The following is a 20,195-nucleotide window of genomic DNA, read 5'->3' as shown; positions in this document are numbered from 1 at the left end:
CTGCGTACGCCCTCAATGCGCCTGCGGGTCGACAGGCCGTTGGCACGCGGAATTTTTGGACAGTGCAAGATTTTTGGAGCCCCACGCGATGTTGGGACCAGCCCCGCACAACTCTATACGCCTCCGCCGATCGAAGTGGGACCGGCCCCGCGAGTCAGCACCGGCTCCAACCTACGAGAGCCTCTGAGAACCTTCAGCTTCCTGGCAACCCACTAGGACCTCATTGCGACCCACGGTTGGTCGCGCTAGACGAGACGCATGCAATTGCATGCTGGTGGGACAGGCCCTTTAATTATAGCGCCAACCTTCCTGTTCATTGCGGTGTGTGTCTGTATCACTTTGGCTTTGCACCGTGGGAATTTTTTAGACAAAGCTCCCCCGCTTGCCCAGGCACCCGCCTTTGCGATGTGTTTGTGTATGTTCCACTCTGTTCCAGTTCCCGGTTTTTTCAAGCGACTGCCGACAACTTGACAGTCGCCGGCAGTCCGCTCAAAAGTCGCCTAAGTGGGACAGGCCCATGAGACAAATGAGCGTCAGACTCATATATTTCTCTCTTTTCAGCGCAGTTAAAGCATTCTCGGTCAAACAATTTGGTGCACTGTTAAAACTTCTTGCAATGACTGCACAGATTTTCCAAGGAAACTCTGCTGCTGTCCTCACCCTCGCACCCAAGGAGTAATTGGCCAGTACAATTTGTGGGTGAGTAGTAGGACGTTGGTGTGAATGTGTATTCAGTAAAATGTGAGTAGTGTAGGTTTTGTCCGGAAAGTTAGTTCACAGGCGGTAAAAGGCTTGAATCACCACACAGTAAAAGCTGTCTGGTGAGATTAACCAGTCATAGTGGATGCTTGTTTTGTTTCTGATTCGAGGCTGTGGTCAGATATCCTTGCTGGGTCCATTGTTGTCTGTTGTATGTGTAAACGATTTGGATGTGATCTCAGTTGGCATCTTTAGTAAATCAATTGCGGTGGGGGAGGGGGGTGGGGGGGCGTGTTGATACTAGATACACCAAAACATACCAAATTGGATGCGACTTTGCGTGTGAAATGTTAATTGTGGTTTGCTGTGATTAGGGAGAATGGTACGATTGTATTTTGTTTTGAGTTTCTGTGAGGGTTGGGGTGCTGGAATAGGTGGAGACTGTAATACAGGTCGGGGTGAAATTCGGATAAATGTGAGGTTATCCACTTTGGTAGCAGAAACTAGAAGGCAGATTATTATCAAAATGGTCTCAAGTCGCGAAAAGGGGAAGTACAATGGGAACTGGGGGTCCTTGTTCATCAGTCAATGAAAGTAAGCATGCAGGTACAGTAAGCAGTGAAGAAAGCGAATGGCATGTTGGCCGTCATAACAAGAAGAGTTGAGTATACGAGCAAAGAGGTCCTTCTGCAGTTGTACAGAGCCCGTGTGAGACCACACCTGGAGTATAGTGTGCAGTTTTGGTCTCCAAGTTTGAGGAAGGACATTCTTGCTATTGAGGGGTGCAGCGCAGGTTCACAAGGTTAATTCCTGGGATGGCAGGACTGTCATATGCTGAGAGGATGGAGCGGCTGGGCTTGAATGCTCTGGAATTTAGAAGGATGAGAGGGGATCTTATTGAAACATGTGAGATTATTAAAGGTTACGACACGCTAGAGGCAGGAAACATGTTCCCGATGTTGGGGGAGTCCTGAACCAGGGGCCACAGTTTAAAAATAATGGGTAAGCCATTTCGAACGGAGATAAGGGAACACTTTTTCTCCCAGAGAGTTGTGAGTGTGGAATTCTCTGCCTCGGTGGAGGCCGGTTCTTTGGAAACTTTCAAGAGAGAACTAGTTAGGGCTCTTAAAGATAGCAGAGTCAGGGGAGAAAGCAGGAACGGGGTACTGATTGTGGATGATCATCCATGATCACATTGAATGGTGATGCTGGCTCGAAGGGCCGAATGGCCTACTATTGTCTATTGGTATGTGTGCCTAGTGAGGAAAGGGAGACCGGAACGGGTGAGGGCTGGTCCACAGGTCTGGGTGAACTTTGGGGTACGGATCCAGCTGATGACGAGGTTGCGAATGTGGATGAGTATTAAGGTCAGATTCTGAATTAGAGAGGAAAGGGAAAAATTAAGAAGTGGGTGAAGGCGGGTGAATACACAAGCAGAAAGGAAGAACATAGGTAGAAAGAGAGCAAGCAGAAAGGGAGGTGACTAGGAAAAACAGGGAATAAATAGTAGGGGAAGAAAAGGGGAGGGAGGGGAAAGGATAGAGGGTGTGGGATGAGTGAAGATAGAGAGTGGAAAAGGGAGAAAGAGTGAGAAAGAGAGGGATAGAGAGGGGAATACAGGGAAGAGGCACAGAGCGATTGAGTGAAAGAAGAGCAATGAACGAGGTGAAAAAGGGAGAGAAATAGTGAGACTGGAGATGGTATTCCGATCTGAGCAGTCATTGCAAAATCTAGAAGGAAAGGCGGTGGGTGCAGTGGGTGCCAGATATCAGTATGAATCTGAGGAGACCATCGGCACTCCATGGATTACCTGTGCCTGATTCTAACGGCCGAGCTCTCAGTTTGTGTCGGTCCAGGATCAGCCCGTTCCATGGGGCGCTCAAAATGGAGCACAACTGGGTGATGGCAAAAGCATTCGTAAATTTGCTCACTGTCAGAGAGTAAATTAGATGTGGAGATAGTTAACCAGACAGACAGACATTGGGTAGCACTGAGAATTTAAACACAGGGAAGGGAGACGGGAAGAGACAAAAATCACAACTATATTAATCATAATCATAATAATCATAATCATACTTTATCAGCCATATATGTTTTGCAACATACGAGGAATTTGATTTGCCATACTGTCTTAACAATAAAAAGTAACAAAACACACAAAATACAGGCTCCGACAGTAAGTCCACGGCCCCGCGGTGGGGCTCAAAGTCAGTCTCGAGGCTGCCATCACCATGATGTTAGGCCGCAGAGTGACCAGAGATATGATCCGGAAAAAATCGTATCTTCCGCAAGGAAAGAAATTAATAAAACAAACCAGAGAACATTAACACATACTTTTTAAAAACACACTAAAAATAACAAAGAAGATGAAAAGACAGACAGACCGTTGGCGAGGATGCCATCGCTGACGGTGCCACCCGGTGGAACAAGATACAATAGAATACGTCGAATTGAACACTACTGTTAGGTATGGGATAATTAGCATAGGTAATTAGTGTCTTGTGATGTCTTGTGCAAGTACGCATGTGCACGGGGAGACTCAAGGTGGCGTCCTGCAGTAAAGAAGCTTGTAAGATTACTCCCGTGTCCGAGCCTTATTCAAGTCTGTTCCAAGCATCCAAATACACAACAATTGGCGACGAGGATAAAAGAACAAAGATAAGAACAAGGCCAGCAAGAAGAATCGAAAACAAGTTTAAAAATAGTAGTATTTGGAAACAAAGTGGAACAGCACCAAGCCAAATGGTTTTGAATTGGCACCAAAAAGAAAAAAGGTAGGAATGGTAAGCAATAGCTCAGGGAAGAGCTAGGAAAACAAGCAGGGCAGTAAGGGTCACCGAGCACAGTGTCAGCTTACCTGTAATGTATCCAGGGCTGTGCAGCCCACAGCCAAGCCCAAGCAGCAGCCACAGACGTCGGGTGAGGGCCTAGTACCGTGAAGGCCACGGACAGATCTGGAAAAGCCACCGACAAAAGAGGACTGTGTAGACCACGGCCAGCCCCAGTAGCAGCCACCAACGTTGGGTGAGGGCCTTGTACCGTGTGGGCCACGGACAGGTCCAGAGAGCCACCGACAGAGGCTGAGTCTTCAGCCTAACAGTCAGCCCGGTGGGGGGGAGAAAGTAAAGAAAGCCCGGTCGGGAACACAGTCAGCCCGACCGTGAGCACAAAAGCGGACAGGCGAGAAAAGCGGAGAGAAGCCGAGAGCTGTGAAAGCCCGGTCGCAAGGGACGGCCGAGGGTCGAGAAAGCTGAGAGGCACAGTCCCGACGCTTGGAGCAGCGTGGACCAGCAGTAGAAACAAGCAGCGACTCACCTTCACCTTCCGCAGGGTGGCCACGGGAGCCAGCAACGAGCCATGCAGCAGGTCCATTAGCAGCCAGGTGGGCTGTGAAGACAGCGGGCAGGCAAGTCGGCGGAGCAGTGGTGGAGAGGAAGGTCAGCAGGCAAGCAGGCCAGCAAAGCAGCAACAGCCAGCCGGTGGAGTCAGCGAGAGCCAGCGGAGGCAACAGCAACAGCTGAGCCAGCAGCAGTATCGGAGGTCCGGAGTGGCCAGCGGTGTTTAAGGGAAGCCCGGGGGGGAGCCAGCTAAAGCAGCAGTGGAGGTCGAGGATGCAACAGAGTCCACAGGCTGCAAGCAGTGAAATCCTTCACAATAAAATCTCTCTGTGAATGTAATGCATTGTCACAGTAGAAGCAGGACTGTTGGATGTGTAATGCATTGGACTATTATGAATAGTAAATGTGTGCATAGGAAGAATAGGTTCAAAATGTTCTAGTTGCTATTAACAGTAAATGTGGGTTAATAGTATAAATCTATTATTATAAGATTAAGTAATAGACAGTGAGCTAGATAATATCTTAGAATGTAAAAGGATTAAGTCCAGGGCAGAAATCAGTGTTTTGGCTGTACAGGAGATATGTGTTTTATTATCTTGAGGTAATCGGTGTTCTGTCTGTACAGGAGCACCTGAATAGTGCACCTTATTAGCAAGAGGTAGCATGGCTTTTCAAAGGATAGGAAACTGGCCCCAGTTAGAATCTGGGTACAATTTTGAGAAATGGACTGAAGTCTTGGAGGCTTTGTTCATTTCTAATGATATCACAACAGAGGAGAAGAAGAGAGCATAGTTCATATTAGGCTTAGGAAGAGAGAATTATCACACCTTCCGTACGTTACTGCTGCCAGCAGCGCCCATGGATAAAATGTACGAGGAGTGTAAGGAGGTATTAATCGCTCATTTTCTCGCCAAAACCTCCAAGGGCATCCAGAGGCAAGGAGCCTGAACTAAAGATGGCAGGGGTTCCCTCAAAGGACAAAGGTCAAGTGCAAAAGGACCCAGGTCAAGTGCAAAAGGACCAAGGTCAAGTGCAAAAGGACCAAGGTCAAGTGCAAAGGGATACAAGTCAAGTGCCAAGTGACGAAGGTCAAGTGCAGAGGGAAAAGGTCGAAGGGAAAAGGCAAAGGAAAAGGAGTCAAAGGCAAAGGGAAATTGCCATCCAAAGAGCAACCCTAGCTATTCAAGCTGCATTCAGGGGTATGAAGGTACGGAAAAAGATCCAGAACAAACTGAAGGCAGCAACGGTAATACAAGCAGCATTTAGAATGCATAGAGTATACCGTCAATACAAGGCAATGAGAAGGGCAGCTATAATAGTGCAAACCCATTATAGGGCACACCTTCAAATGGTAAGTGATCGCAAAACTTACATGAAGGTACGCAGCAGTGTTGTACAACTTCAGGCAGCCTACCGAGGAATGCTTGTTCGAAAGCAATTGCGGTGCATGCACAAATCTGCCAAGGTCATAGACTTATAATCAGATGCATAAACAGCGTCAGTATTTTAAGAAACTACGCTGGTCTGCCATTGCGGTACAGCAACGATACAGAGCTTGCCAGATAAGAAATGTCCAAGTGAGACATTATAATAGTTTGAGAAAAGCAGTAGTTTGTATTCAGGCCTTATACCGCGGGATCAAAGCCAGAGTATTGGTTGAGAAAATCAAGGCAGCACGCTGTATTAAGTCATTCATAAGAATGTGCATTACAAGAAAGCATTTCTTGATGCAAAAGGTGGCTGTAGTCACTCTGCACGCAGCATACCGTGGTTACCGATTACGGGTACACTACAAAGCTGTGCGTCAAGCTGTCATTTCGATCCAGAGATGGTACAAAGCATGCAAAATAGGGCATTCCAAGCTTGTGCAATATCAGTCAATGAGGGATGCAACTATTACCATTCAGACTGCCTACAAGAGTATGGTGGTTAGGCAGTGGGTTAAGCAAAAGAGAGCTACTGTAAAAGTGCAGTAAGTACGCCGTAGGAGTTGGTATAGGAAAGACTTAAAAAGACAAATAAAGGCACAACAGAAAAGGCTGAAATGATACAAAAGGCTTAAACGATATAGGAAAGACTTCCTCAAATGGAAAGATACAACAATTGTAGTGCAGTCTCACTACCGTGCTTATGAAGCAAGAAAACTAAGCAGAGCACAAATCAAAGCCAGTGTTGTAGTGAAAAAACAATACAGATCTTACTTGATGAAGAACCAGAGATGTGACTTAAGTGGACTAGATGAACTACAGAAAAAGCTTAAACTATACAAAAAGCTTAAACGATATAGGAAAGCCAGTGTTGCATTGCAAAGACAATATAGATCCTACTTCTTGATAAAGAACCAGAAAGGTGACTTAAGAAGACGAGTAGATGAACAACAGAAAGGCTTGAACGATGCAAGGAAAGATTGAATAAATGTGTGACAATGAGTAGAAAGCTGCTAATAGAAAAGTCTAAAGAAGAGAGGCTGGTCGGTCAAGAAAAAAGTATGCAGGACCGATTACAATTAGGACACTTCAGTATAGTCCAGCATGGAGCCTCCTTCACTGAGCAATGGACAAAGGATTATGCATTGCAGAATCTCATGAAACAACAAGAGCAGTTAAATAATCAGAGAAGGGAAACTGAACAGCAGAGGAAGCTGCTAGAAAATGGAAACTTGCAGCCATGATCCCACCTACAAAGAGGAAAACAAAACAAATACATGAACCAGAAAATGATAACTCATAAAGCAAGGGTTAATGTATTTGGTTTAAGTATAATACCATTGTGCAACAGTGTTATTTAATGATGGGTAGGAAAAGAGCATATACCGTACAGGTAAAATGGACTTAAAAGGGGAGGAGTGCGGTGTATGTAATAGAAATGGTATTACCTGCCTCCAAGTTAAAGGGGGAGGAGTGTTAGGTATGGGATAATTAGCATAGGTAATTAGTGTCTTGTGCTGTCTTGTGCAAGTACGCATGTGCACGGGGAGACTCAAGGTGGGGTCCTGCAGTAAAGAAGCTTGTAAGATTACTCCTGTGTCCCAGCCTTATTCAAGTCTGTTCCAAGCATCCAAGTACATAACAACTACTTTGAGAGTGTGAATTACAAAATATATCTTGCGCTGATTAGGAATAGGTGCCTGGTCATATTTCCTTATGTGTTAGTGTGAGTTTTGCGATGCTGGTTTAGGGGAAGATTTTGATGCCTGTCTGGGAGAAGATTGATATGCGTGTCTAGGGAGGAATGGCACGCGGGTGTGGGTGAGGACTGGGCCACAGGCTTGTTTGAGGATTGTGGTGAGGTTTGGGATAAGAGTCGGTGTTTGGATTGTAACACGAGTCTGATTGAGGATTGGTGTACGGGTCAGGGTGAATATTGGTGTACGGGTTGGGTGAAGATTAGCATATAGGTTGGAAACTGATTGAGATATGGGTGTGATTTCTGATTGTGAAACTGAAGTGATTGTGGATTTGAATGGGCACCTGTATATGAAATAGATGCTAGACCGGTCAAAGATTGCGGGTCAGAGCGCAATGTTGTCTGCATTTCTTTGCTGAATACGGGTGGCGGCAGATTACTGAGTGATGCACAGAGAGTTTTCGAATTGGAATTGCTCTGAACTTTCAACCGTGAAGCACTAATGGGAAGACTGGATAGACTCGGCTTGTACTCGCTAGAATTAGGAGATTGAGGGGGGATCTTATAGAAACTTACAAAATTCTTAAGGGGTTGGACAGGCTAGATGCAGGAAGATTATTCCCGATGTTGGGGAAGTCCAGGACAAGGGGTCACAGCTTAAGGATAGAGGGGAAATCCTTTAGGACCGAGATGAGAAAAAAAAATTTCACACAGAGAGTGGTGAATCTCTGGAACTCTCTGCCACAGAAGGTAGTTGAGGCCAGTTCATTGGCTATATTTAAGAGGAAGTTAGATGTGGCCCTTGTAGCTAAAGGGATCAGGGGGTATGGAGAGAAGGCAGGTACAGGATACTGAGTTGGATGATCAGCCATGATCATATTGCATGGCGGTGGAGGCTCGAAGGGCCGAATGGCCTACTCCTGCACCTATGTTCTATGTTTCTATGTAAGAGCCTGGAGCGGGAACCTTGCATAAGGCTTATTCACTGTCCCAGTGACAGGAAGGGTCAATCATCGACGTGATGCCCCAGTAATGTAAGCAGCGGTTCTATCTCGAGCACCAAATGTTGCCGACTCAACCTTCAGAGGTCCCAGGCTGAGCTGGTACTGAAGTAAGAGTCTTGGGATGTTATTTGGTAAGGAATCACAACAGAAGTACATGGCCAGAAGACAGTAGAGACTGGTATAAAACCCCGGTCACTGCAGTCCATATTGACTTCTAGTCTCTGTGTGTTTAAAACCAAATGACAGGACTTCCGGTGGCACCATGAAGTGGTGAAGGCGCAGCATTGAGCTCAGCTCACGCTAAAATCACCAAAATCGCGTAAAAAGCCGTTTTTAAAGTCAGGACCGATTTTAAAAACACTCAACGGGGCTGCTTGGGGTCGCGGGAGTGACGTCATCAGAAAGCGTTGAGAAAATCTGAGTTTTAACAAGACCTTTGGATGAGAAAAGGAAAACACTTACGGGGACCCAATAAATCTACTATCAGACTCCAGCTTGAAGAAGACTTGGAAGCTCTTCAAATAACAACTGAAAGCTCAGAAGAAGAGTTTGATCCTCAACAAGCAATATCTGAAATGGCTACAAGAGAGACAAAAGAAAAGGAGAAAGAGATGAAGCAGTGGGAACAAATTGTAAGGTCTAATCTTACTAGAGATCTTACCAAAGATCTCACTAAGGAATTCTCCAAAATGCTTGCTAGTATGAATACTACGCTGGCGAACAATCTCTCCAAACTGGAGGTTAGCTTGTCTAAGAAAATTGATACTGCTTGTGATGAATTAAAGGAACTGTATGCCTCTTTGAAGCAGCAATTCATAGACTTGGACCAGAGGACAACACAAGAATTTGCGAGATTGGAAAATGATTATAATAAGAAATTTGATGAGCTGATTGAAGAGATGAAACATTCTGACAAGTTGACAGAAGAGATGATGGTTGAAATGCGTGAGATGGCTCAGGAAATATCGATCTTGAAAAAAGAACAAGGTGATAATCGGGAGCAATTGAATAAATTGACTGATAAATGTCAAAATTTGGAAGCTAGATCAAGGAGACAGAATTTAAGGATTATAGGAGTAAAGGAGGGACAAGAGTATGGGATTCAAATGACCGAGCTTGTCACTAAAATACTCAAAGATGTCTAAGCTGAAGGAAAACCCGAGGATTGATGTGGCACATCAGGTAGGTCGCTTCCGAAGAGAAACAAATGCTCCCCCAAGGCGCGAAATTCTTAAGACATTTCAACCCTGGAAAAACTCCTGAAGATGATACCGCACGGTGAGAGGCTGACATTCGATGGAGAGACTGTTAGATTCTACAGGGACTACCCACGCAAAATATTGGAGAAAAGGAATCAGTTTAAAAGAGCAAGTAATATCCTGCAAGGGCAACCCAATGTGAGATACGGGGTAGTTTATCCAGCGAAGATGAAGATTACATACAACTCTACTCAACGCTCCTTCACGGATCCTGATCGGGCATTTAATCACGCACAAGATATTGTAAAGAAAATAGAGAAAAGAAAAGAGAAGGACGATGATTAAACTTTTCAATGGAAGGCTGTGCTGTAATTAAGATGGCGGAACTGCTCTAGACACTTAACCAGACAGGCTTATCTGTCAGGAATGTGTTTTCAACGACAGAGCCCTGGTTTCACCTTGAACAGAAAAGTTGAAGAGAAACAAATGGGTAAAGCAGACATGTTGAAGTAAAGAGATAAGATTCGAAAAAAACTCAAAGGAAACTATGGACTTAAGAAAAGTTTTAATTAATACAGTATATACTTAACGTAAAGAATTAACTAACCACATAAACTTTATACAGGTACTACTAATCGTCGTTTAGGCTATTATACTAATATGACTAACTAACGTTATGGAGTTTGGGGATAAGGGGCCTATAGAGGGTCAGATGGTTATTACTAACAGTTAAATAATTTTAATATAGCTGAAAGGAAACAAAATATAATTGAGGATGTATACCAATACATAACAATTAATGAAAATGGGTATAAGAATATTATATAAGCCTGTGGGAAAGAATGAGGCATTAATGATTTGGAAAAGTTCCAGAGGTTTGGGCTGGAAGATGGTTGTACATAAGATAAAGAAATTTAACCCTTGAAACAGGCTGGTAATTAAGGAAAAGATGAACAACCCTGGGTACAAGGACAAGGCCTGTTCCTATGTTTTATGATTCCATGGCTCTATGATACTGAGTAAGCATTATAGAAGGTTTAAAGCCTGGGTACATAAGAGAATATTTGAAATAGTACAGAGGCTGATAACTCTCTAGTGATGAAACTTCTTTTGTTCTATTCGGCCTGACTGTATAATTTTTTTTAAATTTGTTTTTAATGATTTTTTTGATATATTAAGAGGAAACGGTATGTAGTCGTCTATGACATCTTATCTAGGGGGCTGAGCCCAATGTATAACTCCAACTACGGAGGTCAATCAATTTTTGGCCATCATAGATGGCATCTCGAATTTAAGGTATCACCTTTTTGATACCTTAAAGTCACTTTTTTTTAAATTCACTTTTATGTGGTTCACTCAATAATTTTTCTTTTTTTCTTCTCTATCTTTCAATACACTTTTCTTTTTTTCTCATCGAGGTTCAATAGACGGAGATGTAAAATAACGTCAGAAACATGGGACGATCTCCCCACACCCAAAATCCTGAGGTATTTAACTGCACCACATGAATCAAAATCACCAAAACCAATTAAAAATGCAAAACAATAGGAAAAAAATGAATGGAGGAATCATATTCTGTAGTTGAAATATTAGGGGTGCGAATGACCCAATTAAGAGGGACAAGATTCTGGCCCAGTTAAAATCTTTAAATGTGGACATAGCTTTTCTGCAAGAAACTCGTATGAAACCACAAACACAGATGAGACTGAGGGCAAACTGGATAGGTCAAACTTATCACTCGTCATTTACTTCTAAAGCTAGAGGAACGGCTATTATTATTTGGAAAGGTATACCATTTATATTAAAGAATATTATATCTGATAAAGAAGGAAGGTACACTATAGTGGTGGGACAAATCTACTCTACACCATTGACTCTGATAAATATCTATACTCCAAATTTTGATAACCCCCAATTTTTAAAGAAAATTACGGATATAATAGATGAGTATAATTACCAAAATGCAATATTAGGGGGGGACTTTAACTGTGTTATAAATTCGTATTTAGACAAATCAATAAAACTAAGGAAGGGCAGCGTCAAATCCAAGACTAGTGAATTTTTAAACACATATATAAAAATCACTAATATAACAGATGTATGGAGAATAGTTCATCCAAATGGAAGGGAATACTCGTTCTACTCATCGGTACACAAAACCTACTCAAGAATTTATTAATTTTTAGTGGATACAAAATTAATCCCATACACGATTAATCCTAAATATCATAGTAGTATTATTTCTGATCACATTTGTTAACATTTACTTTAAAACTTGAGGGAATGCCAGGTATAAAATCTTTTTGGAGATTTAATACACAAATAGCTAATAACCCACAAGGTTACGAGTATTTAAAACAACAAATTAATTTTTTTTTAGACAAACGAGACACCAGGTATTTCACCATCTTTATTATGGGAAACTTTCAAGGCATTCATCCGTGGAGTTATAATTTCATATCAAAGTTTTCAAAATAAAAATAATACGACAGAACAATGGACGTTAGAAAAGGAAATTAAACTATTAGAATTAGATAATGCAAAAGACCCAACTATAGATAAACATAATAAGATTATATTATTGAAATTTAAACTTAATCGAATACTATCGGCAAGAGTAATAAGATTATTTCAGATTACAAAAGTCAGTTTGATTTTGGCGATAAACCACATAAACATCTAGCGCGACAATTGAAGACGCAAGAAAAGGAAAATACTATTATTAAAATCAAATCAGAGAATGGGGAACTATTAACTCTACCCAAGGACATTAATAAAAGGTTCACTCAATTCTATCAATTCAGTCCTTTTTAATCTATATATTGATGATCTGTCTAAACAATTGAAAGCCTGTAACACTGGGTGCGTGATTGGTAATATTTTAGTGAACCATATTATGTATGCAGATGATCTTGTGGTCTTTAGTCCATCTAGCGCTGGTCTCCAGCAGCTCCTTACTATATGTTCTGTGTATGGTGTGGAACATGACATTAAATATAATGCTAGTAAGAGTGCTGTTATGATCTGTAGAACCAAAGAGGATAAATGCCTAAAATATCCTGATTTTAAATTGTCTGACAACAATCTTAGTGTCTGTAATAAGATAAACTATCTAGGGCATATTATTACAGAACAAATGACAGATGATGAGGATATTTATAGGCAACGATGCATGCTGTATGTACAGGCGAATATCCTCTTGCGTAAATTTGGTGCATGTGCAGATGTGGTGAAGATGTCGCTATTTAGAGCATACTGCACACCACTCTACACTGTGCACCTGTGGTCGAACTATTTAAAGACAAGTATGCAGAGACTAAAGGTGGCATATAACGATGCCATGAGAACACTGCTAAGGCAACCTAGATGGTGTAGTGCCAGTAATATGTTTGTGGCTGCAGGAGTCAGTACTTTACAAGCTATCCTAAGACACCACATGTATAAATTCATTTGCAGGATAAATTACTCTAAAAATGTGCTTATTGTGGCCTTGACAAACATAAGGTTTAGCACTACACGCTACCAATCCCAGCTGTGGAGACACTGGTATCGTTGTAGGACATTGATCATCTTTTAATCTGGATTTTTAACAAGTATTGTGTTTAAAAAATATATAAATTATGATGTTTTTATGAGTGATATACCAAGATTTTATATGTATTTATGATATTTGATATGCAATGCTTTTTTAATGTAATGTTGCCCCTTGTCTGGACCTTGAGTCCGTAATAAAGTTTATTATATTATATGATTATATTATTATTATTATATTATATTATTATATCAAAACTTATATACATCTAATACTAAAATAGAAGACAATAAAATTATAAATGTTTTATATAATTGTAATCTGCCAAAATTGGATAGTTTAGGACAAGAGGAATTAGGAGCTCAGATTACACGTGAAGAAATAAGAGAAACAATAAAATAAGTGAAAAATGGGAAGACGCCAGGACCAGACGGTTTTAATAATGAATTTTATAAAAGATTTCAGGAGTTAATGGTCCCACGATTACATTAAATTATACACGTATGCCTTTACCGAAAATAAATTACCAGAAACACTAGCAGAATCTACAATCACGCTTATACTAAAAAAAGATAAAGATTTAGAAGATCCGGGCTCATATAGAGCCATATCACTTTTAAATACAGATCAGAAATTTTTAGCAAAGACTTTAGCATGAAGATTGAGTAAATATATAAATAAATTGATAAACCCAGATCAAACTGGGTTTATACCTAAAAGACAATCATCTAATCATCTGAGACGACTTAATATAATGTATTCACATAAAACTGAATAGGAAGATTTATCAGTTATATCTTTGGATGCAGAGAAAGCATTTGATCAGGTAGAGTGGCAGTATTTATACTATAGTACTCAAAAAATTTAATATGGGAGATAATTTTATTAGATGGGTAAAATTACTATATGATAAACCAATGGCAAGAATATGCAAATGATATACTTTTATATATTACAAATTATTTTTCTGGATATGGAATAAACTGGAACAAAAGTGAAATTATGTCACTAAAGCCGCAGAAAGCGAATCACCTATTAAAATTTCCATTTAAAATTGCAACGGAAAAATTAAAGTATCTGTGTATTCAAGTTAGTAGACGATATAAATCATTATTTAACGCTAATTTTACTCTATTATTAAATAAATTGAATGCTCCGATTAAACTTTGGAAAATGCTCCCATTATCATTAATTGGCAGAATAAACGCTATAAAAATGATAGTTCTACCACAAATAATAGTAAGATTAAACAAGAACTTACCAGTTTGAAGTTTGATCTTTATTTTATGAGGCGTAACGTTGAGGGATTACGTGAAGACCCCGTCCAGTACGCTTGCGTGTCAATCTACAAAGCAGCGGTGTGAAATCACAGAAAGCAGTTGTTGAACTGAACATAGTAAGATAAGAGAACCATAATACCTGTTGAACTTTATGATAGAGGGCTGGGAGCGGAGGGCACGTAAACCCTCAACGTTACTCCTCATAAAATAAAGATCAAACTTCAAACTGGTAAGCTCGTTTAATCTTACTATTTTACTTCGGAGTCATGTGAGTGACTACGTGAAGATTTTAAAGCTCTGTGATTTCATGCCGTGGAATCGAGTCCAGGCGTCATACACTGCATCAGTAGGCCAATGATGAGTGAACATTAAGAATGCATTCAGACATGACATAGATATAGACATGTTGATGCTATTAATGTATAATAGTGGCAATAGTAACCTCCCTCAACCTGGAGGAAGTATGAACCATACCTAACATAGAGTTGGCAAATACCCTTTATCTGGCAATAGGTTTATTCTGAATATTTGGACAGATCAATAGTTTGACCAACCTGCAACCGCTAGGATGTGGTCCATCCCTGCTGCTGAGATATAGCGGTCCTGGTGGAGTGAGACTCAATGTCAATGTACACTCCTGTATATGCCAGAACCATATAACCATCTGGAGAAGGTTCGTAGTGATTCCTTCTAACAAGATTTTATGTAACTAATAATATTGCTGTCAGTCTATAAAGCTCTTAGGAACCTTGACAAACTGGTGTAAATGCGTGATCACATGCAACCCAAGGTCCATGGGATATGCAACTCTAGTTTGGTCTTGTGTCCCTCTCTAATCTGCTTGATTAATAGAAACATAGAAATTAGGTGCAGGAGTAGGCCATTCGGCCCTTCGAGCCTGCACCGCCATTCAATATGGTCATGGCTGATCATCCAACTCAGTATCCCGTACCTGCCTTCTCTCCATACCCCCTCATCCCCTTAGCCACAAGGGCCACATCTAACTCCCTCTTAAATATAGCCAATGAACTGGCCTCAACTACCCTCTGTGGCAGAGAGTTCCAGAGATTCACCACTCTGTTTCCTTCGCTCCATAGATGCTGCTGCACCCGCTGAGTTTTTCCAGCTTTTTTGTGTACCACCGGATACTTTGATTTGATTGTACCTTTGTGATTAACATATACCTCCACCAAAGTGTATCACCTTGGACTTATGCATGCCGTATATGCATATCTACACAATCTTTAATGCCCAGAATGCACCTGGTGCCCATTGGTAGTTGATACCATGACTGAACACTTGATAACTCATGCTAATCCCATCTGCCTCCGTAACTAGAGATGGTATTAGTAAATTACCCATCTTTGGGCAATAGCATCAGTTTGGAAATGACAGAAGATTTACGGATAAGAGGTTTTAGTGGAGCAAAGCTGTCCATCATTGTAACATTGATTGTTTCAGCTAAAAATAGCAGAGGTCTAATTGTTTGTCTCAGAGCTGATCCCAGACCAATAAATGGATGATTGTATCCCAACAATCAATAGTTTCAGTTGGTATCAACAATTTAAATTTAACTGGACGGTCGAGAACCAATTCCTCAAATATAGCTATGTGGCTGATAAGGCTAATTTAGTAAAATACAGCATGTTCAATATCATCCAGATTGGCCATGCTACTTATTTGTTAGCTCTGTGCAGCCGAAGCACTGTTAGTAGTGATTTGGTAAATAATCTGGAAATTGGAGTCAGCCTATTGTAACGCTACTGAGTGAATCGTTACCTCATCCAGTTAAATTTCAAATATCTTCAACCCTGTGAGCGGAAATGATCACATGGAAGTTATTCAGAAACGTCTATACTGCACATGTGGGTTGAGGCTGTTGACAATGATCAGTCCACATCCCATTCTTGTGAGCCTTGTCATGAAAGGCAACTCCAACCATACCTGTGTGCAGTATAAACTAATCTAGTGTTATCCCAAACCAGTGTAAATATCCAAACCAGTTTAATACCAACTTGTATCCATGACTGGAGACATCATCGATGAGGTTCCATACCTTTAACATGCCTCAAACATGTCTCAAACATGTGTGCATGATTTTACATCTGCTCCTGGAGGTAGAGGAGCTCGCGTACGAGGTTGGCGCATCTTCCAGAAAGGCCGTTCTGGGCTGTGGCCTAAAAAAGACCTTTGTCCTGGTTGTACGGCCTTCAAGCTTTCACCAGCTTCAGTTCATCGTGGTTTGCTGGTGGGTGCGTAGGGGTGCTGCCGTCGAAGATGCGAGGTCTTGCGTGATGATGTGGCCTTCCTGAACCCGACAGCCATTCGTCGAGCTCCTGCTGCTGGTAGTGTTGTTCCTGCACCCCCTGCACACTTGTGGTTTCTTCAGCCAAACCCCTGTCTTCAGAGTCAGCCCAGAAGTGACTACTAATGCACCCCTCTGTCGAGGGAGATGCAATATGCAGCCCTCAATAAGGCTGCTATGGGCGTCCCAGGACCCCGTGGTGACTAGGCTCCATATTCCGGAGCATGTCACATTGGAGCTTCTGATCCATCAACCGCTCTATGCGGGATATGCGATCACAGTTGCTCCCGCCGGCGTCCATTCCTGTAACATATTCTCACAAAATAGCACACAACGACCTTTGAGTTTATCCTGCTTGGGGGGGGGGGGGTGGGGGGGTGGTATATGAAGCCGCTGGTTTAACTGCTAGTGGCACAGTACTTACTGCCGTCAGCTCCTCGCATCCCGCAGTCTACGGAGCGGGTTCGCAAGTCGCTCCCCGTATTCCACGGTCTCCGGAGCGGCTGCCCCGGTGTCCCTGGCACTAATATGAAGCCGCTGGCACCATTGCCAGCGGCTCGAAGGTGAATCCATCGCTATCCGCTCCCCGTTTCTCGCGGTCTCCGGAGCGGCTGTCCAGGTGCCCCCGGCACCAATATGAAGCCGCTGGCTCCACAGCCAGCTGCTCGAGGTCGAATGAGCCGCCGTCCGCTCCCCGTTTCCCGCGGTCTCCGGAGCGGCTGTCCAGGTGCCCCCGGCACCAATATTAAGCTGCTGGCTCCACAGCCAGCGGGTCGAAGGCGAATCCGCCGCCGTCCGCTCCCCGGATTCCATGGTCTCCCGAGCGGGTTCTCCACCAATATGAAGCCGCTGGTTTTACTGCCAGTGGCTCAAAGGTGAATTTACCGCCGCGCGCTACCCGCATTCCGCGGTTCCGAGCGCTTAGGTCCGTGGGCAGGATTCCCCATGACCGGGGTTTCCCCTCCGTCCCGACTTAGCCCAGGACTTTTAGCAGGGCCTCTAAGTAGAGCTTCCTGCAAGAACATTTTAAAAACCTGAAAGTATTTAAAAAAACTTACCTCAGGTCTGTTGTTGGCAGGAGAATAACGTTCACCCTGCCAGTTGTCACGCAATGCGATAGATGATATGGCACGCATGCGTACTGGACGGGGTCTTCACGTAGTCACTCACGTGACTCCGAAGTAAAATATACATTTCAATCCATACCAATATATATATATACACACCAAAACATTTTTTTTTCAATTAGACTAATATTACCAATTTTATCTGGGACTATAAAGCACATAGAATCAAAAGAAACCACTTGTGCAAACCTAAAGAGGTAGGGGGACTTGCACTGCCTAATTTTTTATATTATTATTGGACAGTGCATATTAAGAATATAATTTATTGGTTGGATAGTCCTTCTCAACAGATGGAATGGATAAGAATGGAGAAAGAGGATTGTTCTCCTTATGATGTAGGAGCGATCCTCTTCTCCCGATAAAATTGAATAACACATTATATAAGAAGAATCCAATTATACATAATATAATACAAATTTGGAAACAAATAAAAAAAACTTTAAAATTAAGAAACCTATTACAGGTAGTACTAACACCAATAGTGAATAACCCGGTATTTAAACCATCTCTTACGGATAAAACATATAGACAATGGGAAAGATTGGGAATTAAAAAGGTAGGTGACATGTATGTAATGGGAAATTTATTATCATTTCAACAATTAAAATTAAAATTAAACTGAATAACAACCAATACTTTAAATATTTACGGATAAGCGACTTTATGAAGAAATATATACCAAGATTTCAGAGTATAATGATAGACCCACTGGAAGAAGCAATGAATATTAAGGCGGACTCACAAAAATTAATATCATATCTATATAATAGTATTCTAAGCAGATAATTACCATCAACAGAGGCAATTAGAGAAGACTGGGAAAAAGAATTGATTATAAAAATGTCAAAAGAAACATGGGAAAAGTATTTGCTATATATACATAAATGTTCGATTAATGCTAGACACAATTTAATTCAATTTAAAATATTACATAGATTATATTATTCAAAAACTAGGTTGAATAAATTCTATCCAAATATTTCTCCCATCTGTGACAAAATCTTTCTCAAAATGCCAATATCACACACTCTTTTGTTTCGTGCACAAAACTTCATAAATTTTGGTGTGATTTATTTGATATATTCACTAATCTATTTAAGATAAATATGGAACCTAATCCTGAAATGATTATATTTGGAATAATGGGGGACGGGAACAAATTAAATACACCCCAAAATTCATTTTTTAATTATGGTTTAATAACAGCAAAAAAACATACTTAAATTTTGGAAAAATGCTACTATACCAACATTTAAAATGTGGACCAGTAATATGTTGGACACAGCCCATTTGGAAGAAATGAGACTCCTCCTAATAGACAAACAAGACCAATTCTTAACGACTTGGTCTCCATTTATGATTTCTCGGATTCATGTGTTGCAACAGTATCGTAAAAATTTAGTTTCAGGTATGGGTGAAAGATGGTCAAGAATATAAAAAAGCATCTCCTTGTGGCGATTGGATAACCTCCCTCCTGTTTCACTTTCTAACTTATTTATTTTCTTTACTATTTCCTTTTCTCTTTTTTTCCCACACACACTAGACTTTCCTCCATTCTTTACTATTTCTTTCTTATCTCTCTCTCTTAAAAAAAAAAGGAAGTTGTACAGAGAATGTATTATGTTAACATAATTTTGGGAACCTGTAAAAAGGTACCACTGTATTGTACTTACTTCTAATAAATAAAATATTAAAAGAACCCAAAAAAATGACAGATTGTTCTCAGTAATATACCGACATGCGCCTCCCCTTTTTTCTCTCCACCCCCTCTCCCAGACACCTCTTATCCCTCTCTTACTCCCATTAGTCTTTCACCACCTCCACCCTTTCCCTTTTCGATATTATCTCACCATTCACAAATTATCTCCCCAACCAAAGAATCTGTCTCTCCCTCCATCCCTCGACAACCATCTTTAACCTCCATTACCTCTATTCTTCCCTATATAGAATTCCTTGCTTCTCCTATTTCTCCCCCTCTCCCCTTGACTTTGTTATCCTACCCCTCTCCATACACTCTGTCATCCCTTTACGCAGAATATCTTCCTCCTATCGCCTCCCTGTTTCACATCTCCATTCACTTTATTCCCTCTGACACTCTCCTAGTTCATCCGCTTTCTCACAATCAGCTCTTTGCTCTTTATCTATAATTTTTCCTCCTCTCTCAAATGACTGCTCTCCCCTGATCCACATTCTCTCTATATCCACGTCCTCCCTACCTGTTTCCCATCACCTTGCCTCGTTCCTTATTTTGTCTTTGCTCATTTTATTCTCATTCCCGTCTCATTTCCTCACTGTCCACATCTAATTTTCAACCTCTCCAAGCATACCATCTCCATTGTGGCTCAAATACTTTCCCATTACCGCCACCCCCCCACCCCCACCATTTTCTACCAACGTTGCTTATTCCTTCATCTCTCCCTCTTTTGCCCAATCCTTCTCTGCACCCTTTTTACTCAAACTCTGCTTCTCCTACAGCTCCTCGTCTTCTGTCGACTGCTCTTCTTATCGAGTCATAGAGTGATAGAGTAAGTTTTGAAATCTTCTCGGATGTGGCAGAAATCGCGAACAATGCGACATAACTCCAA

The 20,195-nt window shown here is 41.5% G+C and overlaps 1 protein-coding gene across 1 annotated transcript in view; it reads right to left on the bottom strand.

Annotated features, from left to right (window-relative positions):
• LOC129715746 (equilibrative nucleobase transporter 1-like) overlaps positions 1–20,195 on the bottom strand; it is a 74,763-nt gene that overhangs the window by 16,364 nt on the left and 38,204 nt on the right. The window contains exon 9 of the mRNA XM_055665602.1: positions 2,444–2,629. Coding sequence (XP_055521577.1) covers positions 2,444–2,629 — 186 coding nt within the window. The remainder of the gene's footprint in view (positions 1–2,443; positions 2,630–20,195) is intronic.

This window comes from Leucoraja erinacea, unplaced genomic scaffold, assembly GCF_028641065.1.
Source record: "Leucoraja erinacea ecotype New England unplaced genomic scaffold, Leri_hhj_1 Leri_136S, whole genome shotgun sequence".
NCBI lineage: Eukaryota > Metazoa > Chordata > Chondrichthyes > Rajiformes > Rajidae > Leucoraja > Leucoraja erinaceus.
This window is presented reverse-complemented; position numbering and strand designations above follow the sequence as displayed.